Source organism: Carex rostrata, chromosome 24 (assembly GCF_964058835.1).
Source record: "Carex rostrata chromosome 24, lpCarRost1.2, whole genome shotgun sequence".
In the NCBI taxonomy this organism is placed as follows: domain Eukaryota; kingdom Viridiplantae; phylum Streptophyta; class Magnoliopsida; order Poales; family Cyperaceae; genus Carex; species Carex rostrata.
The window spans coordinates 5,485,626-5,507,987 of NC_135941.1; the positions used below are offsets into that span (position 1 = coordinate 5,485,626).

Genomic DNA, 22,362 nt, shown 5'->3' on the forward strand with positions numbered 1-22,362 from the left:
TAGCCATTATGTACCATATAATTAACCTTATATATTTTTTAGGAAACCGAATCTCATGTTCACATGTAGATAGAAAATTCCGATTTTTTTTATTTATATCCAAAATAAAATGAAAATTTTAAAAACTAACCAACTAGCTAATGAAATTGCAAAACTACCCAAACCGGTTAATCATTAACCGGACTCAAATCAAATTTCCGGTTATTGGTTTTCCGGACCCATTGAAATAGTCCGGTTAACCATTAACCGGAAATTTGATTTGAGTCCGGTTAATGGTTAACCGGATTTGTGCATTTTCCTTTTCTTTTTTTTTTTTCTTTTTTTTTTTTGAAAACAGAAATTTTTTATTTTTTGTATTAAAATATTAGAAATATTGAATATATTTCTTTGAAAATAAATGGAATACAATATAATTTGATTTATTAAAAAGACTGCAACTAATAACTCGGATCAATATTTTTCAGGCCGGATTTTTCGCATCTGTAAGAAAAATTAATATATTTCTTTATGTGCCATTGGAAAAAAATAAAAATGCTTAGATTCTGAGTTATTGATCCCGGTTCAAAAGTCACTTCTATGTAATCCAGAAAATATTGTGATCCTTCTAGGACATTTAATTTATAAAAAGTTGTATATATTTTGAGAATTCTTTTTTAAAAACAATCATTAAATAAATTAAAGTTTTATTTTTGTTCAAAAATAGATACAACTTTTCATAAATTAAATGTCCTAGAAGGATCACAATATTTTATAGATTACATAGAAGTGACTTTTGAACCGGGATCGATAACTCAGAATCTAACCATTTTTATTTTTTTCCAATAGCACATAAAGAAATATATTAATTTTTCTACAGCAGCGAAAAATCCGGCCTGAAAAATATTGATCCGGGTTATTAGTTGCAGTCTTTCTAATAAATCAAATTATATTGTATTTCATTTATTTTCAAAGAAATATATTCAACATTTCTAATATTTTAATACAAAAAAAAATTTCTGTTTTTTAAAAAAAAAAAAAAAAGGGAAAATGCACAAATCCGGTTAACCATTAACCGGACTCAAATCAAATTTCCGGTTAATGGTTAACCGGACTATTTCAATGGATCCGGGAAACCAATAACCGAAAATTTGATTTGAGTCCGGTTAATGGTTAACCGGTTTGAGTAGTTTTGCAATTTCATTAGCTAGTTGGTTAGTTTTTTAAATTTATATTTTATTTTGGATATAAATAAAAAAATCGGTAGAAAATTTCTGCTAACAAGGTTCATCCGTTTATAATTTGAACTATTATAATTAAAGTATAAAAAATATTTATTTTTAAAAATAAATCATTTATATTTTGAAATGTTTGAGAGCATTTATGGACAAAATGTTTGAGATAATTTATTTATTTATTTTGAAAAAAAAAATAATAAATAAATTATCTCAAACATTTTTGCTGAAATAACACAATAAGAATGGGAATAGTATTCGCGACCGATACTGTCAGTATACCGTCGCAAATACTACCGTCACTAATAGAAAAAATACTTTTATGATGGTATACCCTCGCAGATAGTCACTTTTATCGTCACGAATACTCTCCCATTATCAGAATGTGAGCATTTATGGCTCTGTAGCCATTATGTAACCTTAACCCTATCTTATATATTCTCTAAATCTCGAATCTAATCTCGATCTTACATCACCGTTTTTTTTTTTTTTTGCAAGAAGATCTTACTTGATACCAATCTTTATACTGACCTCCTACCTTCCGGTACCAACTCTTATACTGAGCTAGGGATTTGATCAACAACTAATTTGATAATTGTAAATATTTAAAAACATCCAAGTTAAAAAAAAAAATCATAGGTGTTAGTTTTATTATTAATTTATGTTAACCATGTATCAAGCTTGATGTGATATTAGAATTTTTTTTACTAAAAATTGGAGATCAAGTCACTCAACTATTTAATATTTTTGTTTGGATTTTGAACCTGTAACATTTTATACACATAAAATTGTATTTTCACTTGATGCTGATATTAGAATTTAATTTAACACCGATTAAATGTTGATAAAATTTGCCAAAATTTTTATTAATATCCAAAAAAATATATGAAATTTCAGAAACTATCGAGATTTTTGTGTTTTTTTTAAATCTACCCAAACCACAATTTTTTTGCGATAATTCAGTCTAAAACTATAAAAAAAAAATTGTGGTTTTCGAATTCCAAACCGCAAAATTTTGCGGTTTTAAAAAAATGACAAATAAAGTGATGGTTCTAAAAAATCTAATCACTGTCAGTAATTAACAATAATGCCCGGAATAATGGCTCCATTATCTACCTTTTTATCCCAATTAAAACACAACAAAAATGGCGCAATCAAGCAAATTGCATCGTATTCCCATATGGCTATTATCATCTCTTATCACCTAACCTTTTGAAATAATTTCTAATGACAATTGACTAGCACAGTGTATAGACTGTATACGCTATCGGAAACAGTTTCATTTTTTTCTCTTGGAACAGAATCCCTGCATCACTTGGCTTGGATACATCGCATTCACCAAAGAAGAATGTTTATCTAGATAACAGATTAAACCACACTTAATTCTTTCTCCACCATTTTATTTTACTGACAGATTGATTCTTAGCCATATTTCTATTATACAATGCATATATTAAAATGTGCTTGCAGATCAAATTTTACATTTTTTTTGAATTTTTTTAGTATTTATTAAGTATTTTACAAAATCGTTGTTATCAGACTATTGAATTTTTGTACCCATCTTAATAAATAGTAAAAAAATTAAAAGAAAAATGTGAAATTTGATCTGCAAGTACATTTTAATATATACATTATGTTGAATGGTTTTGATCGACTGTTTGGACTTTGAAAATCTAAGGTGTAATCCGGTGTCACCAAAAAAGAGTGTAAGTGGATCCCTTCTCTCTCTTCTATATATATATAGCGATTTTGTTAAATACTTAATAAATATTAAAAAAATTTCAAAAAATGTAAAATTTGATCTACAAGCACATTTTAACATATCCAACAAGTTGAACGGTTTGGATCGACTGTTTGGACTTTGAAAACTTTAAAAATGGAGAGTGTAATTCGGTGTCACCAAAAAAGGGTATAATTGGATCCCTCCTCGTATATATATATATACTAGTATCATACCCGTGCGTTGCAACGGGGACATATTATAAGAAAAAAAATATATCAATGAAAATAATAATTATCCAAAAATTAAGACACATGTTAATAGAAAATTTATATGATTCTGTATCTTTAATTAACTTTAATCGTGATCTCTGATAACAATTTGATGATTTGATGATTCTTTATTTTTAAGTACCAATGATATCAAATAATAGCTCGATTCGAATCTAATATCAAATATTCGTACAACAATTCAATATTGACATATAATATAATATCAAAAAACATAAATAAAAAGTGTTATCATGCATGTGTATGTATAGGATATATACACACACACATATATTAATTATAAGAGAAATATATATATTCACACACACGTTTCAATTTATATTCTTCTTCTTCTTTGTTTCCAATTTAGAATACACACACACACACATTGATATATTATATATTGAAAATATATTCTAAATTGCCCACAACAATATGTATAAAAACAAAGAAAGAGAAATAAGCAACTAAAAATAAATTGATTTTCATTGTGATCCATATAGAAAGGAAACAAAGAAATAAGAAAATGGAATGTGAAACCTTCTCAATTGAAGAGGAGAAATATAGAAACAAAGAAATAAAGAAAATGATAAATATATCGCTAAATTTCAAATTTTGTTCAATTTTAATTGTAACGTATCGTGTGGCAGCACATGTGGTAAGTATGTTTTTAACTAAATTTAGATTTTTATACATAAAACATATGTATTTAATCAAAAAAAGACAAATTATGTAATTGCAAGACTAAGATTAAATCTGAAGTTTCATCTTTCAATCGTAGCCGTTGACGGATCGGACACCCAACGTGCTTAATAATATAATGGAGATATATGAAGATTAGTTAGTATATGATTTCAATATTTTTCTGTCAAAAAGTATAACTTACTGAATACAAATATAACTAAAAATCAATCTGTCATGAGTATAATAAAATGAAGAAGAAAGAATTAGTGTGGTTTAATCTGTTATCTAGATAAACATTCTTCTTTGATGAATGCGATGTATCAGTTCTGATATTAACACTGTGGTCCAAATGGAGCACAGATTCTGTTCCAAGAGAAAAAATAAAACTGTTCCCGATAGCGTATACACTGTGCTAGTCGATTGTCATTAGAAATTCTTTCAAAAAGGTTAGTCGATTTTCTAGACAAACATATTACTCTGATCTCTCTCTCTAAGGGATCCACTTGTACTCTTTTTTTATGACACCGAATTACACTTTATATTTTCAAAGTTCGGCCATTTTTATTAATAACCCAAAAAAAAAAAAATTTTATAAAAGTAACCCCAAAATCTGAGTTTTTCCAAATATAACCAAACCGCCAGGAACGCTGGCGGTCCACTTCTATAGCAGACCGCCAGGGACATGGGCGGTCTGCTAGGGACCAGACCGCCAGTGTTCTGGGCGGTCCGCTTTTTTTTTTTTTTTTTTATTAAGAGATCTGATTTTTTTTCTTAATATTTTCATTTGTGAAGTTTTAGTTTTTTTTGCTTAGAGTATTTGCCAAAAAATAAAACATTTGATATATTTATAAGTGATGTCGTAACTCTTTATAACTTTCAATTGATTTGTCAGTTGAATATCATGAGTCTAAAGATAACACTAATTAAGGACTTGGCCTTGATTCAATTGGTGATCCTTGGGCTTTGTTTGTGAAATATTAAGCTTTGTTTGTGAAATTTTCGGTATTGGTGATCTTTGGGTTATTAATTGAATTGTTCATAATTAATCATGAAAGATCTCAAAGAAAAGAACATGGTTTACATTTGGTATCAGAGCTTGCCAATCAATAACTGAATATTTCCTATAATTGCCATTGATCTGTTCTATGCTTTACTCATGATGGTTAATCAAGTCCTGCACATGCTAAGGGGCATAACTTTTGATCCGTCCGTCGGATCGGGCTGAAATTTTGACATGAGCTCCACAGCCCCAAATCCAAGCTAACTTATTTTCCAGCCCGATCCGACCGTCGGATATAGATTTTTCGAATTTTCTTTACAATTTCAGAGTTTTTAGGGTCTTTTTGTGCATCATTTACTGTTTTGACTTTGCACGATTAAAGTTTACTGGTACAAAATAATTGTTTGAAATTTGGGCATAAAATAATTGTTCTGTGACTGATTGTTTTGCATCAAGTATGTGTTATAAGTCATTTATGCATATGAGATTTATGATTTTGTTAATCACCAAAGTGGTCAAAAATCAGAATAATCATTTAGTGCATAAGTGACATAATGATTATTGATAGAAATTGCTAGTTATAATAATACCAATTAAACTGGCGTCACTATAGATTCGTTTCACCCATTTTCGGGCTCAAATTCGCGATCCGAGTCTTCCTTCATGGACTTTTGGACCTTTCTTTATAATTTTAGAGTTTTTAGGGTCTTTTATGTTTTTTTTTATGTATTTTCTGTTTTTAGGGTTTGTATTTAAACAGACGTCATGTATTTTGACAGAAGTTAGTTCTTGATGTATCAGTTTTATTAAAGAATTGAGAATCTGTGTGATCTCAGAACCAAATCTATCTTTCCATTACTTTTTTTCCAATTTCTTGATCGTTCGTGCATCAGCAAATACCCTAAGCAAAAAAAACTAAAACAAATGAAAATATTAAGAAAAAATCAGATCTCTAAAAAAAAAAAAAGCGGACCGCCCAGAACACTGGCGGTCGTCGGTCGGGTCCCTAGCAGACCGCCCGTGTCCCTGGCGGTCCGCTATAGAAGTGGACCGCCAGCATGCCTGGCGGTTTGGTTATATTTGGAAAAACTCAGATTTTGGGGTTACTTTTGTAAAAAACTTTTTTTTTTGGGTTATTAATAAAAATGGCCGTTCAAAGTTCAAATAATTAATCGAAACCGTTCAACATGATGGATATATTAGAATGTACTTGCAGATCAAATTTCACATTTTTTTTTGAATTTTTTTACTATTTATTAAGATGGGTACAAAAATTCAATGCTCTGATAATAACGATTTTGTAAAATACTAAATACTAAAAAAATGAAAAAAAAATGAAAAATTTGATCTGCAATATCTCTCTCTCTCTCTCTAGAGAGAGAGAGAGTGACTAATGTGCATTCGTATGCATATGGTCTGATATGCATACGGTCCAAATTTGAAATTTGAAAATCTAAAACGTCGATCCGAACCGTTCATCTTGTTCTCCATATTAGTATATGCTTGAAGACCAAATTTTACATTTTTCTGAATTTTTTTTACTAGTTATTAAGCCACTTTGAAAATTGCTGATCCAACGGTGGCTGCTGATATTACTGTTTTGTTAAGCCACCGTTGGATCAACAATTTTCAAAGTGGCTTAATAAATAGTAAAAAAAATTCAGAAAAATATAAAATTTGGTCTTCAAGCACATATTAATATGGAGAACAAGATGAACGGTTCGGATCGACGTTTTGGATTTTGAAATTTCAAATTTGGACCGTATGCATATCGAGCCATATGCATACGAATGCACATTAGTCACTCTCTCTCTCTCTCTATATATATATATAGAGTAAGACTACCATACATTGCAATGCATAGGCATCTTTGTGCATTGGACTATAAATCACTGGATTCAAAGTCCAAATAACCGATCCAAACGTTCATCTTGTTCTCCATATTAATATGTGGTTGGAGACCAAATTTTATATTTTTTGAAATTTTTTTACTATTTATTAAGTCACTTTGAAAATTGCTGATTCAACGGTAACAGTAAAATCAAAAGGCACTGTTGGATCAAAGATTTTCAAAGTAGCTTAATAAATAGTAAAAAAATTCCAAAAAATATAAAATTTGGTCCCCAAACACATATTAATATGGAGAACAAGATGAACGGTTTGGATCAGTCATTTGGACTTTGAATCCAGTGATTATAGTCCAATGCACAAAAATGTCTATGCATTGCAATGTACGATTTGAGCTTAGCCATTCTCTCTCTCTCTCTCTATATATAAATATATATATATATAGAGAGAGAGAGATAGGCTAATGTGCTTCCATAAGCACTTGGCCCGAGGTGCTGCCACCCCATTTTCGATTTTTCAAAATCCAAACAGTCGATCCGAACCATTCATCTTGTTCTCCATATTAATATCTGCTTGGAGACCAAATTTTACATTTTTTGGAATTTTTTTGCTATTTATTAAGCCACTTTGAAAATCGTTGATCCAACGGTGAACCCCTGATTTTACTGTTTGGCAAGCCACCGTTGGATCAGCGATTTTCAAAGTGGCTTAATAAATAGCAAAAAAATTCCAAAAAATGTAAAATTTGGTCTCCAAGCAGATATTAATATGGAGAACAAGATGAACGGTTCGGATCAACTGTTTGGATTTTGAAAAATCGAAAATGGGGTGGCAGCACTTCGGGCCAAGTGCTTATGGAAGCACATTAGCCTATCTCTCTCTCTCTCTCTATATATATATAGAGAATGACTAAGCTCAAATCGTTTTTTCCTGGGCTCAGGAACAAACGATTGGGTTCTCCAATTTCCGAAGTTCAAACGGCCGATCCAAACCGTTAGATGTTTAATCTATATTAAAATGTGCTTGGAGACAAAATTTCATATTTTTTGGAATTTTTTTACTATTTATTAAGAGGGTTTGAAAGTTGTTGTTTTTATTAAAATTCTGCACCATAAAAAAACAGCGACTTTCAAACCCTCTTAATAAATAGTAAAAAAATTCCAAAAAATATGAAATTTTGTCTCCAAGCACATTTTAATATAGATTAAACATCTAACGGTTTGGATCGGCCGTTTGAACTTCGGAAATTGGAGAACCCAATCGTTTGTTCCTGAGCCCAGGAACAAACGATTTGAGCTTAGCCATTCTCTCTCTCTATATATAGTCATATTTTGCCTTTTTGTTTGTCAATATCTACTTCTCGTTTGTGTTTTACGACTTTGCATGGAAATTGGAATAGCCAACATCATTTCAAAAAGTAATGCAATTTAATTCCCTTACATCGCTGTAGCTTCACTGGAAATACAGCACAGCTTCATTCCAATGGCTCTTTCAATGGGTAAAGATTTTTACAGAGCAGTTTTGGCTTCACATGTGCCCAGCGTTGTTTTAATTATATAATCTCTGCGCTGCATGTAGCCAAAAGTGCTCTTTTAAAATCTAGTCTGTTAAAATTCTTCTCAGTATATAATATTCCTTTATAATTCAAGCATCTGTCTGCCATCTGACTTTCTTTCCCAAAACACAACAAAACTTCCGCAATCAAACAAAAATAATGCATCTTATTCCCCAATTATGACCTATTTTTTCAAAAGTTGTTTGAATTGTAATCTTCTATCATGCACAGTACAGATGCTAATCTAACAGTTTCTTTATACGGCATCAGCTCCATTGGGTAATAAGATGAGAACAGAATCCATCTCCTTCATGTAAAAGAGAGAATTCTAATCTAAAAAACCCAATTAGGCCACATTTAATTCCTTCTTTCCAAATCTTCCTTTTCACCTTTAGTGGGACCATCCAATAGAAAAAGAGATCGTCTTTTTTGTCTTTTTCTCGTTTCCTGATTCAATCCTGGCCGTTGATGGTTTTAGTTTAATTTGCTTTTGCACGATTGTTAAAGATTATTCAGTTGACACTTGACAGATATGGGTTGCGGTTGGCAAATTGGCAATAATTCATAGATTAGTTTTGACTTTTGATCCAACCAGTGACAGTCTGACAAATGGGTCGACCGGTTTAGATCACCTAGTTAAACGCTAAAATCGGATAAATATATTGATAGAGCTATTTTGTTTTCATACAGGGTCAGGGGCGGAATTAGACTTTCAAACTATGGGGTCAGATATAAATGGAGGTCAATTATATAAATTTTTTGTGCTATGAATGAGGATCAATTTACAGTATCTATAGTATTTTACTCTAAATTATATAGAAAATCGTGTACAAATATAATTTTTTTTTAAAATAAATGGGGGTCAATTGACTCCCATTTCCTTAATGTGTCTCCACCTCTGTATAGGGCACACAACTAATAGAGTGAAAAATATAAATATATGACTAATGCACTGCATGAAGTCAAATCAGCTCTGTCAATATTTTTACTCCAAAATTTAGATGACAACTAAGTAATTTCTGGGCTGGCCCGATTTCTCTAATGGGCCCAATCAATTAAATTCGTTTGGTTACATTTAACTTTATTTATTGTTTGTGAAGAAGACATGAACTCCAATAAACTTCCCAAATTATTTAATTTCACTATACAAATATAATATCAGGACAATAAATTATTTTCAAATAAAAAGTGAGAAACATGCCTCACTGGCTCACTGCACGTGTAAAAAAAATGATAAATTTGAAACAACTTTGAAAATGAACAAAATAACGCAAAAGGTCAGGTCTCCTCGTTTGGAGGGGGAGACAAATTGAATTGGTGACATTTGAATTGCTTCAAATTGTACCGTAAAGTCGCATTAAAAGTAGAATTCAAATCCAGTGAAATAACTCAATTTTTGGGTTTTAGATCGGGACCGTCCGATTCGAATCCACGACAATCCATCCGAAATGGAGCGTACATATCTCGAGAAACGAATCTGAATTCCGAGGCGATCTCGAGCGACGGATTCAAATTGAACGGTCTCGATCCAAAATCCAAAAGTTGAGTTAGAAGTCATGTCTGTTATTTTCGTCTCTATCTTGTCTTGACAAAATATGATGTGTTTTTAGGAGTAGAACTAGGGTGTTCTTAAGTTCACCAAGTTCCTTGGTGAACTCAAGCCTAAAATCCATCAAATCGGCTTTAAATTACAAATCTGAACCGTTGAGACCCGTCTACCTTATCAGTAATGCGTCTACATGTAAAAATTTTAAACATTCGAATTTATTTAGTATAAAGTTAAGCAGTTAAAATTTAAAGCCTAATCAATTAATTTTAATGCATTCATTTTTTAAAGGTTTTTTGACCGATTGATTTTATATTTTATTTTTTTAAGGTTTTTTAAGCTTGGTGAACTTAAGAACACCCTAGACAACTCTTTTGATAAAGTGAACTCCTATTTTTCATTTATTTTCTCTATTTAATATTTTATTTTATACCTTTTTCTACATGTCAATTCTAGTTTTAGTTTTTTGACGAGAAAGGTGAAGGTCATGCCTTCAAATTTCATTAAAAGAGACACCAGTGGTGTCAGTTTTACAAAGTCTAAAATTTTGTTTTTGAAAATAAAATGAAAATAAAATTACAATAAAATAACCATAAGTAAACATGTCAATCCTAGTTGAAAAATTATAATGGCAAATGTTATAAATTAAGATAATTATGTGAATTTTTTTCCTATTCTTTGCAAATAAATATTAAGCAACAAGCACTAATTAATATCAATCATAGGAATTCAAAAGGCGGAACTATCTCCTAATTTCTGAATGAAAGAAAGAATCCAATCCTCCTGGTCCAGAACATTCCTTCCTTTACTGTATGGTCACAACCCTCTGTCTTAGACTTAGCATCTTTCTGTATTGTTGAGAAAGACTGGCTACTGGCTTTAACCCGAGGTACTGCTCGGACTGATTGACTGACTGCTATGGTTCGGGTACGTTTGGATACACTCTAGAACATTTAGAATAGCTACTATTTGAAAATAGTAGATAAGAATAGCACTAACATTGATAATAAGATAATAGTTAAAAAGTTGTTTGAATACATTTTTTGAAATAGAGTTTGAATGCACTATAGATAAGAGAGGAATTGAAGCTATTCCTACTTTTTGTTGGAACAGCAGAACATTGCTATTCTGTCTGTTCCAAATAGCAACTAAGATTGTTTGAATGACTCTTATTTAGAATAGCACTATTCTCAAACTATCCAAACATAAATCCATTTTTATATTCCGACAAGGGAGTAACTATTTTTTTTTATCATTACCGCACTTTGGATGATGGACATAATCTCTCTGTATTAAATTGATAAATAAACATTATCTATGTAATTTTACAAATCAAACGGCGCTAGACCTCATATGACAATAAGGTCTACAAATTCTACATTATGTTCCTTGGATGAATTCTCATATTTAATTTTATGGTCCATTCTTTCTACGAACAGAATAAAGAATTTGATTTTCTTGACGCTAGCTTGAATTAATCATGGTTAGTTGGTTACAACTTTTTGACCAAATGGTATCCTGATTTCCAATTTTCAATGGCATATATATATATGAGTAGAACTAGGGTGCTCTTAAGCTCACCAAAGAGCTTAACTCTAAAACTCATTAAATCGATTTCAAATGACGAATCCGAACCGTTGAAACCCGCCTACCTTACGTGTGATGCATCTACATGCGAAATTTTTAAACAATCGAATTAATTTAGTATAAAGTCAAGCGGTCAAAAAACATTCAAGAAATGAATGCACTAAAATTAATTTATTAACCTTCTAATTTTGACCGCTTGACTTCATACTAAATTAATTCGAATATTTAAAAATTTCACATGTAGATGCATCACACGTAAGGTAGGCGGGTTTCAACGGTCCGGATTCGTCATTTGAAATCGATTTGATGTGTTTTAGAGTTAAGCTCACCAAAACTTTGGTGAGCTTAAGAGCACCCTAGTTCTACTCATATATATATATAGAGAGAGAGAGAATGACTAAGCTCAAATCGTTTGTTCCTGGGCTCAGGAACAAACGACTGGGTTCTCCAATTTATGAAGTTCAAACGGCCGATCCAAACTGTTAGATGTTTAATCTATATTAAAATGTGCTTGGAGACAAAATTTCATATTTTTTGGAATTTTTTTACTATTTATTAAGAGGGTTTGAAAGTTGCTGTTTTTATTAAAATTCTGCACCATAAAAAAACAGCGACTTTCAAATCCTCTTAATAAATAGTAAAAAAATTCCAAAAAATATGAAATTTTGTCTCCAAGTACATTTTAATATAGATTAAACATCTAACGGTTTGGATCGGCCGTTTGAACTTCAGAAATCAGAGAACTGAATCGTTTGTTCCTGAGCCCAGGAACAAACGATTTGAGCTTAGCCACTCTCTCTCTCTCTATATATATATATATATATATTGTGTCCTTGCACCTTCCAATTAAGGACCAAACTAGAAAGGGAGAAAAGGTGGCATCCATGGAGGTATGGGGCCAGTTGAACCATCAACCTCTACTTTATAGACAAAGATATGTTTTTGATTTAAACCTTTTTAAGAGGTTGATAGGTACATCTATGGAGGAGAGGAGGAGAACCTGGCCTCCACAACTCAACTAGTAACAAAATTGAAGTGTGCTCTTGCCGATATAATACTTGGCTGTTGTGGGCTCGGTTTCTTTTGCTATATTATATTATTTCTTGGAAAGAGAGAAACTCAGAATAGGAAATTCTCTCGTGCAAATAATAAAGCTATAGCAGCAGATATTTTAGAATTAGAAAGGTGATATGAACATGAATGAATGATTGATTCAATTCCTAGCTACCCTCGTCCACCAACAAAGTCTACATGTGCGCCTAGAAAAAATTCAAGGCAGTTGGAAGCGATAGAAAAATGTCAATTTTATTTATCTAAATATCAATCATTAACATACATGTATGATGTATGATGTATCAATGGTCAAGTTATTAGATATAAAAAACTTTAAATTGTTGAAGTTTTCTAAGGATCAACCATTAGCAAACACAACGTCAAACTAGTAAAATGTAAATCATATTATAAATACATATAAAAGTGTTAAATTTTCAAACTCTTCAGTCATGCATAACATATTATTTATGTTTTCATCCGTTCCATTTGACTTATTCCCTCACTTAATTTATCCGGATTGAAGCTCTTAAATTAATACATAATATTTATGTAAAGATTATGACATGCCTTATTATGTTATTTTCTATTTAGTGTGCATAACATTTTACAAACATCATTTATATTTTAATTTTTTTTCTAATAATTAAGCCTTTTTAGTGAAATTTGAAACAAAAATTACGTCAAAATAATTATTACGATGCATTGATGCAAGATGCAACACAAGCTTGAACGGACAAAACAAGTAATTAACAACTAAAAAAGTGCCGCTAAATTGAGTCAAAAGAGGCGAAAAGTTGTCAAACTAATGAGGTGGCCAGGAAAACATTTGTCACTTTTATAGATATTCCAGCATCTGCACTTTGACAGGTGTGATAATGTCCCCTCATATTTTGAAACAAAGAAAAAGTGTTACTTTAATCTCCATTAAATAATACAGAGAAGAGAACAAATGAAACTCTGATTCTATTATTGATTGTCTGTTTTGCATCTGTCATGATTCCTCGTGTAACCATGCATGAAGTTGATTAATTTTTAGGGGAATTTGGTTGCGGAATAATAAGATTAGGTTGGCTTAAATTAAGCCGATTTAATCTATTTTGTTTGTTTGATTGGGGAATAAAGGTAGACCGGTTTGAAATTAATTGAAAGAAAGAGAGAGAGACAGTCTAATTTCATTCACAACAGAATGAATAAGTTAAACGTCCGTTTAAATAAATGATTTCACGTGGGCAGATCAAATTATTTCTTATTTGACAGTTCAGATATCTTGGTAGCATCTGCCAAGAATTTAAATAAAATAAAAAAAAACAGCTCAGATGAGGACTAAACCTCTTATCTGTTGATTTTTTCCACATTAAATATATACTTAGCATAATAGCATTGTTTCTGTGTATACTATGATTTTATTTATCATAGCTTTCAAATCAGATATTTGCCAATAAATTTAAGATTTTACATGTCAGCGAACCGGGTCAAATCTAGTGAAGTACAAGTGTACATCCAACTATTCTCAAAAAAAAAAAAAAAAAGGTGTACATCCAACTAATAAATATATTTTGATTGCAAATATTTTTTTCATTAGTTCTAGCATAAATTGTGTTCCACTTCCAGTACTAAAAGAGCGTGAAGCATCCATGTTTATTTTTCTTATTTTCTTGAAATTTATTTATTTATAGGTCTAAAAAAACTCAATGATAATGATGATAAAAACAATAATAATGTCATTATTGCTATTAACAAATTTTCACTTAACTAAATATTATTTATCTAGTAGTTGTACTTTAATTAGGATTGATATACTAAACTAAAAATGAATGAAATGAGATTATAATTAAGCGGAGAAATCTTTACTTCAAACTTGAACTTTTCAATTAAGCCTCCATATTTGCATATCTATGAACTGATACAAGAAGTTTCCAGAGACGAAAATCAGCAAAATTACTTGCACAAGACGGTAAATTTTCATTAACATTTAGTAGAAAACTAATCGTATTGGTAAATAAACGCAACATCTTTTCCATAAATATTTTGATTAGTAAGGTAAAGCACAAGATATATAACAACGATTAAACACTTCCATTTTTTGAATTGAAAGCTATCTGTTCAACCATGTCATTTCTCAACTCTTGACAGTGCAATTTACCCACTTTTCTTTGATTTTAATTCTATTACAAGTTACAAACAATTAAACCCAAAAGGAAAAAAAACAACAACAATAGCATGTCAATTAGAAACTAGAACATGAGACACCCCACACCTCCTAGGCATCAGTTATTTTTGTACTTCGTCTCTTTTACAAATTATCAGTAAGTTGCTTTGAAGGGCTTATATACTTTTAAATCTGATACAACTCCAGCAATGGATCCAGCAGCAGCAGCTACTGATATAATGAAGCAAGCAAGGCTCAGAAGCTGTAAGCAAATCCACCGTGTGCTCCATTTGGGCACCTTCTTTTGCACTATGTACATCTCTACTGGGAAATATACTGTCAGTGGCCAGAAACCTAGAGCGCCGAGAAATCCTACTACGTCGTTGAAAAATGGCATGAGCATCGAGATGACGGTGGTTAGCACCACGAAAAGAGAGCGCCATGTCAGCCGAAACAGGTTAAGGTTGTATGACGTGGTCGATGACAAGGGGACGGTGATATCTTTCGTGATGAATTTGTTCTTTGGCCATTTTTGGTTAGCCCACTTCTCAACGAATGCAAAGAGAGGTTGACAGTATACCTGTTTTTGAACAAATTTGTTAATATACTGAATTATTGGCTCTCACTTTCAATTGGCATCTTTTCATTAAAATGTATTTACAAAGTTACCTGATAGGCACCAACAAGGTGAATCACAATGGCAGCATTGGCAATATCCAGAAGCCAGAAAGGGTTGTAAAACCCGAAGCCGGTTAGAAGGTTTCCCGGTGCGGCATCACCAAAAGCTGCATAGCCCATGCAACCACAGAGCATATAAAACAAAGTTGTCACGGCGACACTTATTACTGTGGCCCGTTTCATTACTTTTGCCTCGGAAGGAGGTGGTGCCTTGATTGTATCCTACAAAATTGAATAGAATTGTACAAAATTTAGTATATACTTTCTTTTTCAGAGAAAAAATAGGAACAAGGTGCTTTGTGAAATGCTTACTTGAATTTCAATGAGAATCAGAGAGTAAGAGTATGCAAAGGCAATGTCACCGAAGGCTTGGAGGCTCCGCCACACCTTATCGGTCGGTGTAACTACTCCGATGCTTATGCCAGTGAGGCTTCCTTTCACTTTTCCATTGGCTATAGAAAACAAAACATTATAATTATAACTTAAATTAAATGTTATTAATTATGAAATCCTACAACTATCCAATCCTTGAGAGAAATGGAACAGAAAATTTAATTTGTTTACCTATGACTTGCACAATGCCGAGACTGAGACCAATTGTTGAGTAGGTGAAGGACATGATGGCAGCCACAATAGAAAGCCACGAAATTTGATCGAAATCGGGAATTTGCGAGAAAAATATCTGGACTACCCCAAACATGATCATGTAAATATTGCTTGAAACATGGCAAGGATCTTGTTTCCCATTCTGATGAAAGCAATTAGACCTCTTAATTGCACTGTAACAAATCAAAAATACCCAATTAGAAAACCATCAATTAAAAGAGATAAACATCCTCTTTTAAAAAAAAATTCTCTTTCAAAAAAAGAGATAAACATCTAATATTAATTGTTTTGATTGTTGAAAGTAATTACTTACACCATGCTGACAGATGCAGCAATTGTATATCCAATGGCCACACCAAAAATGTTTGCATATTGAAGAAAGCCACAAATCTTGACCTTGATACCATCTGTAGATAGTAAAATTGAGTTAGAAAATTTCTTTAGATAGCAAACATAGAGATAAGGCTATGACGTGGCTTACTTAGGTTGGCTTGGACAGCATCCATGTAGGTATAGTTGCGCTTGCCGGTGCTGGGATCGCCGGAACGGTAGCAATCGGACAAAAGTGCTGAGGTGTAATATGTCACAAGGGAGAAGAGAATCATGACGGTGGGGCCCGCAACCCAGCCCAGCTGGCCTATGGCCCATGCCAGTGACAACACACCAGACCCAATAACTGCTGTTATTATGTGTGCACTTGAAGTCCATACAGTACCTGAAAAAACCAAATTTGAAAATTGCTCATAATGTCAGTATTATTACATTATTAGCACTAAAATAAATAAATTTAAAACGCATGAAAATTTATCTCACCTGTCCTTTTGAGGCGACCGTCATCGTCGTAGCACTTGGAACCGCCTTGCTCTGCCGAGACAACATCCATTGAGGGATAACTTGGGTACTGGTAATACACTGATGCACCGTTTTCTCCCATGTCTAAAAACAAAGAAGCACAATTTTAAGTGAGACAAGTAGATAGAAACAGTGGGTTGTTCTATTCCTATTTAAATAGCCAGACTACCAGAAACAGAGAGAAAGAAGAAGATGCACGGAATTAATAAAGAATAAATTTGGAACTTACTGAATTTGATTTTCAAAACAAGGAAAAGTGTCCAATTTTCTTTGCCTTGGAATGGGAAAGAAGAATAAATTAAGTGTAAATTGATTGATGACCTAAGAAGCAGAGGGGCTAGGTTTATATATATCTGATGGTATAGTGGTGGGGAGCTCTAACACTGTTTTCCTTTTTCAATTATTAATTTAGCTATTTTATATTGTTTGATTTCCTGAAACACGGTAAATTGCGCGGAAAAGAGGGGAACTTTTGTTTTGATTTAAAATTTTAAAATGAAGGAAACAAAACACGTGGTTGAATCGTTGACAATGGTCTTCACACGCAAGTCAACTACTATGCAGCAGCTTTAAGACCTTATCACAATGTGGTCAAATAAAACAGCACCAATCCAATTCAATTCATTTTTTTCTCGGTTGGACCATGTTCATGCATGCTTCCGTAGACCCATAAAACCTAGAGATGATCTACATGTTCTGGCCACTGTATGATTTTCATTTTACATATACAGTAGATAGAGATATGACAAAACAATAATTCATTGCAGATATACATTACCTTTTCGAGAAAAAATCAATGATAAAAAAATGTATATAAGAGCGGTTTAATATGTACTTTCCTAGAACAGGTTTATCTAACAGAGATTGAACCTACCGACGGGCCCAGTAATAGATCCACTTGATCCCCTCCCAAAATGCACAGGGGAAAAACAACAATCTTGAGAGAATAAAACCATGTGAATACATGTACGACAAAAGATACGATAAGATACCACCACAGTATCCCTCACTTATTATTTGTTGGTTTGCTCAAAATTGCGAAAATATATACACACCCATTTCTGTGTTTTAAATTATTTAAAAATGGCTACTTGGCTTGTATCATTTGAAAGAGGTCGCTGAGACGCTGATGGTATACCATACCAAAGACATTAAACAAAAAAATATAACAAATATGTTTAAAATAACAAGGAAATGTTGAATTTCTATATACCTCAATAAAATGGAATGATGTATGGCCTAGCCTTCTCTTCCCTGCAAGTGCAGTTGAGAGGAGAAGAAGCAACAACCAAGTGAAAATACTATAGATGGGATGTATTAGGTGGCTTAGTGTGCTTTAAGAAGGGTGATTAAGGGAAGGTTTAAATAGGAAGAAGAGAGAATAATGATGGGCCCACGTGTGAGGCATTTCAACCATCGTTGTTTGAAGAGGGAATTAGATACTCTTTATATCCGTACCGGATCAGCATAGTTTACTAGCTTCCACTGGTATTATGATTTTTCATAAATGATATTTCATATTTGATTGGTTGTCCTTATTATGCCATTCATTTTATTTATTTCAGAGAATCAAGCAAAGCAGTGATGCATTTCCAATGGTCATGGACTCACCAAACAGTCCTTCAGTTTTTTAGTACAAACTATGAATTAATATTCAAATTTTCAAAGTCTTAATAGTTATTCTGGAGTAAAACTAGGGTGTTCTTAAGCTCACCAAGGTGTTTGGTGAGCTTAACTCTAAAATATATTATATTGATTTCAAACGACACATCTAAGCCGTTGAAATCCATATACTTCACAAGTGATGAATTTACATACAAAGATGTTAACTTTTCGAATTATTTTAGTATAAAGTCAAACGGTCAAAATTAGAAGGTTTATAAATTAATTTTAGTGCATTCATTTTTTGAACATTTTTTTGACTACTTGACTTTATACAAAATTAATTCAAAGTTATAAAAATTTTACATGTAAATTCATCAATTGTAAAGTAAATTGATTTCAATGGTTTGAATTTATTATTTAAAATCAATTTAATAGGTTTTGGAGTTCAGCTCACCAAACATCTGGGTGAACTTAAGACCACCCTAGTTCTACTCGTTATTCTGAACCATTCAATATAATTCTCATATGAAAATGTACTTGTAGATTAAATTTTACATATTTATCATTTTTTTTTTACTATTTTTCTAGATTGGTGGAAAACTACTATTTTGAATGGTCTATAAATTTTAAATCAAGTGATTTTCTATCTATCTATGCATAATGCAAATTGGTCAGTACCACGGATTAATATCTTAATTTCAGAATTTAAATAGTCAATATAAATAGTTCAATATGATTTTCATATGAAAATGTACTAGCAGATTAAATATGTTTACATCTTTTCTAATTTTTTTTTTACTATTTTTCTTGAATTTGAATATTCTAGAATTTGTAGATCAAGTGATGTTTTACATCTATGTAAACAAAATAGTAAAACTGTAAAATTTTATATACAAGAACATTTTCATATAGAGGTCATATTAAATGATTCAGATTGATTATTTGAACTTTAAAAATTGAGATATTGATCCATAGTCAGACTAATATACACTATACATAGTATTACATGTAGCCTCACACTTCTAGATAACCTATATATCATCAACAAAATCTACCGTATATTGGTACTGTTTGGTACCGTTTGAAGAAATATCTTTCTTTTTTTTGGTTGAAGCTTGTAGGCGATTTCATTGATCCAATGATATACAAAATAGCTATTACACAGGTTTCCTTTGATTAAAATAGAAAGTACGAAAATCTATACATTGCGCTACCTGTAAAATCATCTAATTTATTATGTTAGAAAATAACAAATATGTGAAACCAGAGAATGTGAATTAGTCTATTCGCACCTGATTAACAAGAAATATATGATGAACCTATGATAATTTGTTTTTATTAACAATTTAAAATCTACAAAAAAAATAAAATGAGACAACAAAAATAAGAAAGAGATACAAGATAAGGAAATTAGAAGACATGTGGCACAAGAAATCTCTATTTACATCCTGCGTGATTTTTAAATAGTAAATACAAGATATTTACATCCTGCGTGATCGAATCTTAAATACAAGATAAGGAAATTAGAATAGCTAGAATAGCTACTATTTGAGAATAGTGATTTTTGGAAGAGTGCGAGAATAGTGTTGATTTGGTGCTATTCGGAATAGAGAAAATGTTGTTTGGATTGAACATTTAGACTAGCATTGGAGGAATTGAATATTTGAGAGAGCACCAATTACTATTCTGACTTTTTATAGGAATAGCGAGAATAGCGAGAACAGCATTATTCTCGCTGTTCCGAATAGCAATTGAGTATGTTTGAATGGATCGGAACAGCACTATTCTCACTGTTCTCGCTATTCTCAGTACATCCAAACGTACCCGATAAAATGCCTCTCTGACGCAAGCTTCCATGTTTGTAATTTAATGCTTACATTGTAGTGAATTGAATTACTTTTGCTCTTATATTATATGCAAAAAAAAAACAAAAAAAACATAGTACCTCTAGGGGTGTTAATGGCACCCTTTGTTCGTCCCAAAGGCACCTAGAGGGGGGGGGGGGGGGGGGGGAATAGACATTTTTATATTTTGGGTCTAAGTAATAATATTCTAACAAGTCTATAAGTTATTTTTGGCGGAAACTAGAATAACTTTGTCCTAAACTAAATATAAAGTAAATAGTAGAGTTTAGAGACACTGGACACGACAGTTGTTTACGGAGTTCGGCACTAATGCCTACGTCTCCGGGGCTCGCAACCTTCTAGATGGCTCGCCTTTCTTTACCCAATGAGAAAGGAGTACAAGGTGGAACCGGTGAGCCCTTACAATTCTTCTGGGAAGTCACACGGCCTTAACAGTACCATCCCAATCGCAAGGACTTCAAGGATTGCAAGATGAGCACAAGGCTCGAAGTAGTAAATGATTCGATCACGCAGGATCACTCTAGGAGTTGGTTGATTGATTGAATAAGCTTGAGATTGATTGTGTATATTGAAGTTGGAGTGCACAAGCAACAACGGCTTTCTCTAGATCTGTAAATACGAAATATTGAAGTTGGAGGCAGCTAAAGTGATACTCCAAACCTTGGTATAGCTTCTATTTATAGAGAGCTGATAAAAAGGAAGTGAGTGGTGCTGACCGTTGTAATGGTACAGGGGACCGTGACAACGGTAGGTCAATCGGAGTGGTTTGGAGTGTAACGGTGGTTACTGTTGATCACGGTAGATGACCGTGACAACGGTACCCACCACGGTAATCCTCTGGAAGGTTTAGCGATGCGGTGACGCTAAATCCTATTTTATGCGTTACAGGATTTGTACAGGGTTTATTTATTCTGTTATCACGGTCACTGGACCGTGAGAACGGTAGGCCTCACTTAGTTTAATCTCAAGCTTATTTTACCAATCTTACATATACATTATCATTAATCTTGAGTTAATACTTTTGTTATCTAATGTCTTGTGCCTTCATGACCACATCCATGATGTTATATTGCAATGTATTAATTCATCCTTGATGTGTAATTACTATTCCTTCACTTATCATGAACCTGCACATATACTCAAGAGGAGAAATATAAAATGCAATTATGTATGTTTTGCAAATCTAGTCAAACAGATAAGTCGAGGGCTCCCAAAAGCCAATACCATTTTATCCTTTTACCCGACTCGTATCGTATTCGATAAGACGGGTATGGATAAGATTTTTTTTTCGTAAACTTATCAGGTACGGGTATGGATAAATATTTTTTTCGTTATCAAAACGGGTAAGGGTACAGGTAAAGCCTATTTCGTACTTGTTACTCAATCGGATAATTATATAAAAAAATTATATATATTATATATCTTAATGACATTGAATTATTATCCATCTCCAATAGTCCAACTGGCAACTACTCTTGATTTTGAAAAACAAAATTTATTAAATTTTCTAACTTGAATAATTGACCATTTATGTAACTGTGTTAAACATAATTCACCCTTAAAGTACTTGAACAATTGATCATCTTACTTTTATTTGCATGCCTGATTTTTTTTAATTAAAGAACAGAGATATTTGTTTTTTTGAATTTGTGTTTTGATAAAAAAAAAACAATTTAGTTGAAATTAATTTTCATATTAGTAATGTGATTATATATGTGACAAATAAATGTGTCTTAGTGTTTTATTTAATAAATAATAAAAATAATTATTATACAAGTATTAACCGTTATTTACCCGCTACCGTTTCGTTATCCGACAACTACAACAGGTAAGAGTAGGGTACAGATAAGGTAATTTGTAATGAATAAGGGTAGGATACGAATAAGGATAATTTGTGACAGGTACGGATATGAAAATGCTTTTACCCAATCCTTACCGTACCCGTTGACACCCCTAAGTACCTCTATTAGCTTTATTGTCGAAAATAAGATTGATTATTTTTTTCTCGATAAATAAATGAAACCGAATAGTTAATTATGATTTGCGTCTAAAACTAGGCAAGCAAATGGTGGTAACTGTCTTTTAGTTAGTCAAGCAAGGCAAAATTTTTAAAAAAAAAAAAAAATAGTGGTAA

General features: G+C 32.1%; 1 protein-coding gene across 3 annotated transcripts; it reads right to left on the reverse strand.

The window, feature by feature from the left end:
* Window positions 1-14,465: 14,465 nt before the first annotated feature.
* Window positions 14,466-18,111, reverse strand: LOC144575477 (amino acid permease 3-like). 3 transcript variants are annotated; one of them, XM_078325629.1, is made up of 8 exons: window positions 17,972-18,111; window positions 16,720-16,842; window positions 16,388-16,621; window positions 16,220-16,313; window positions 15,865-16,079; window positions 15,613-15,752; window positions 15,292-15,522; window positions 14,466-15,202 (listed from the first exon to the last, which is right to left on the reverse strand). In XM_078325629.1, the coding sequence occupies exons 2-8, from the start codon at window positions 16,838-16,840 to the stop codon at window positions 14,777-14,779; spliced, it is 1,461 nt and encodes a 486-aa protein (XP_078181755.1). In that variant the 5' UTR covers window positions 16,841-16,842; window positions 17,972-18,111; the 3' UTR covers window positions 14,466-14,776. The 3 variants fall into 3 exon arrangements, with proteins under 3 accessions (XP_078181755.1, XP_078181757.1, XP_078181758.1); XM_078325631.1 differs by lacking the exon at window positions 17,972-18,111 and adding an exon at window positions 16,988-17,123; XM_078325632.1 differs by lacking the exon at window positions 17,972-18,111 and adding an exon at window positions 16,928-17,048.
* Window positions 18,112-22,362: the final 4,251 nt, after the last annotated feature.

Coding starts and splice junctions, on each gene's coding strand:
- LOC144575477 (XM_078325629.1), bottom strand. CDS start 16,840: ATGGGAGAAAACGGTGCATCAGTGTATTACCAGTACCCAAGTTATCCC. Junction 16,622..16,719: donor CGGTCGCCTCAAAAGGACAG/GTGAGATAAATT, acceptor TGGTTTTTTCAG/GTACTGTATGGACTTCAAGT. Junction 16,080..16,219: donor GCTGCATCTGTCAGCATGGT/GTAAGTAATTAC, acceptor GATTTGTTACAG/TGCAATTAAGAGGTCTAATT.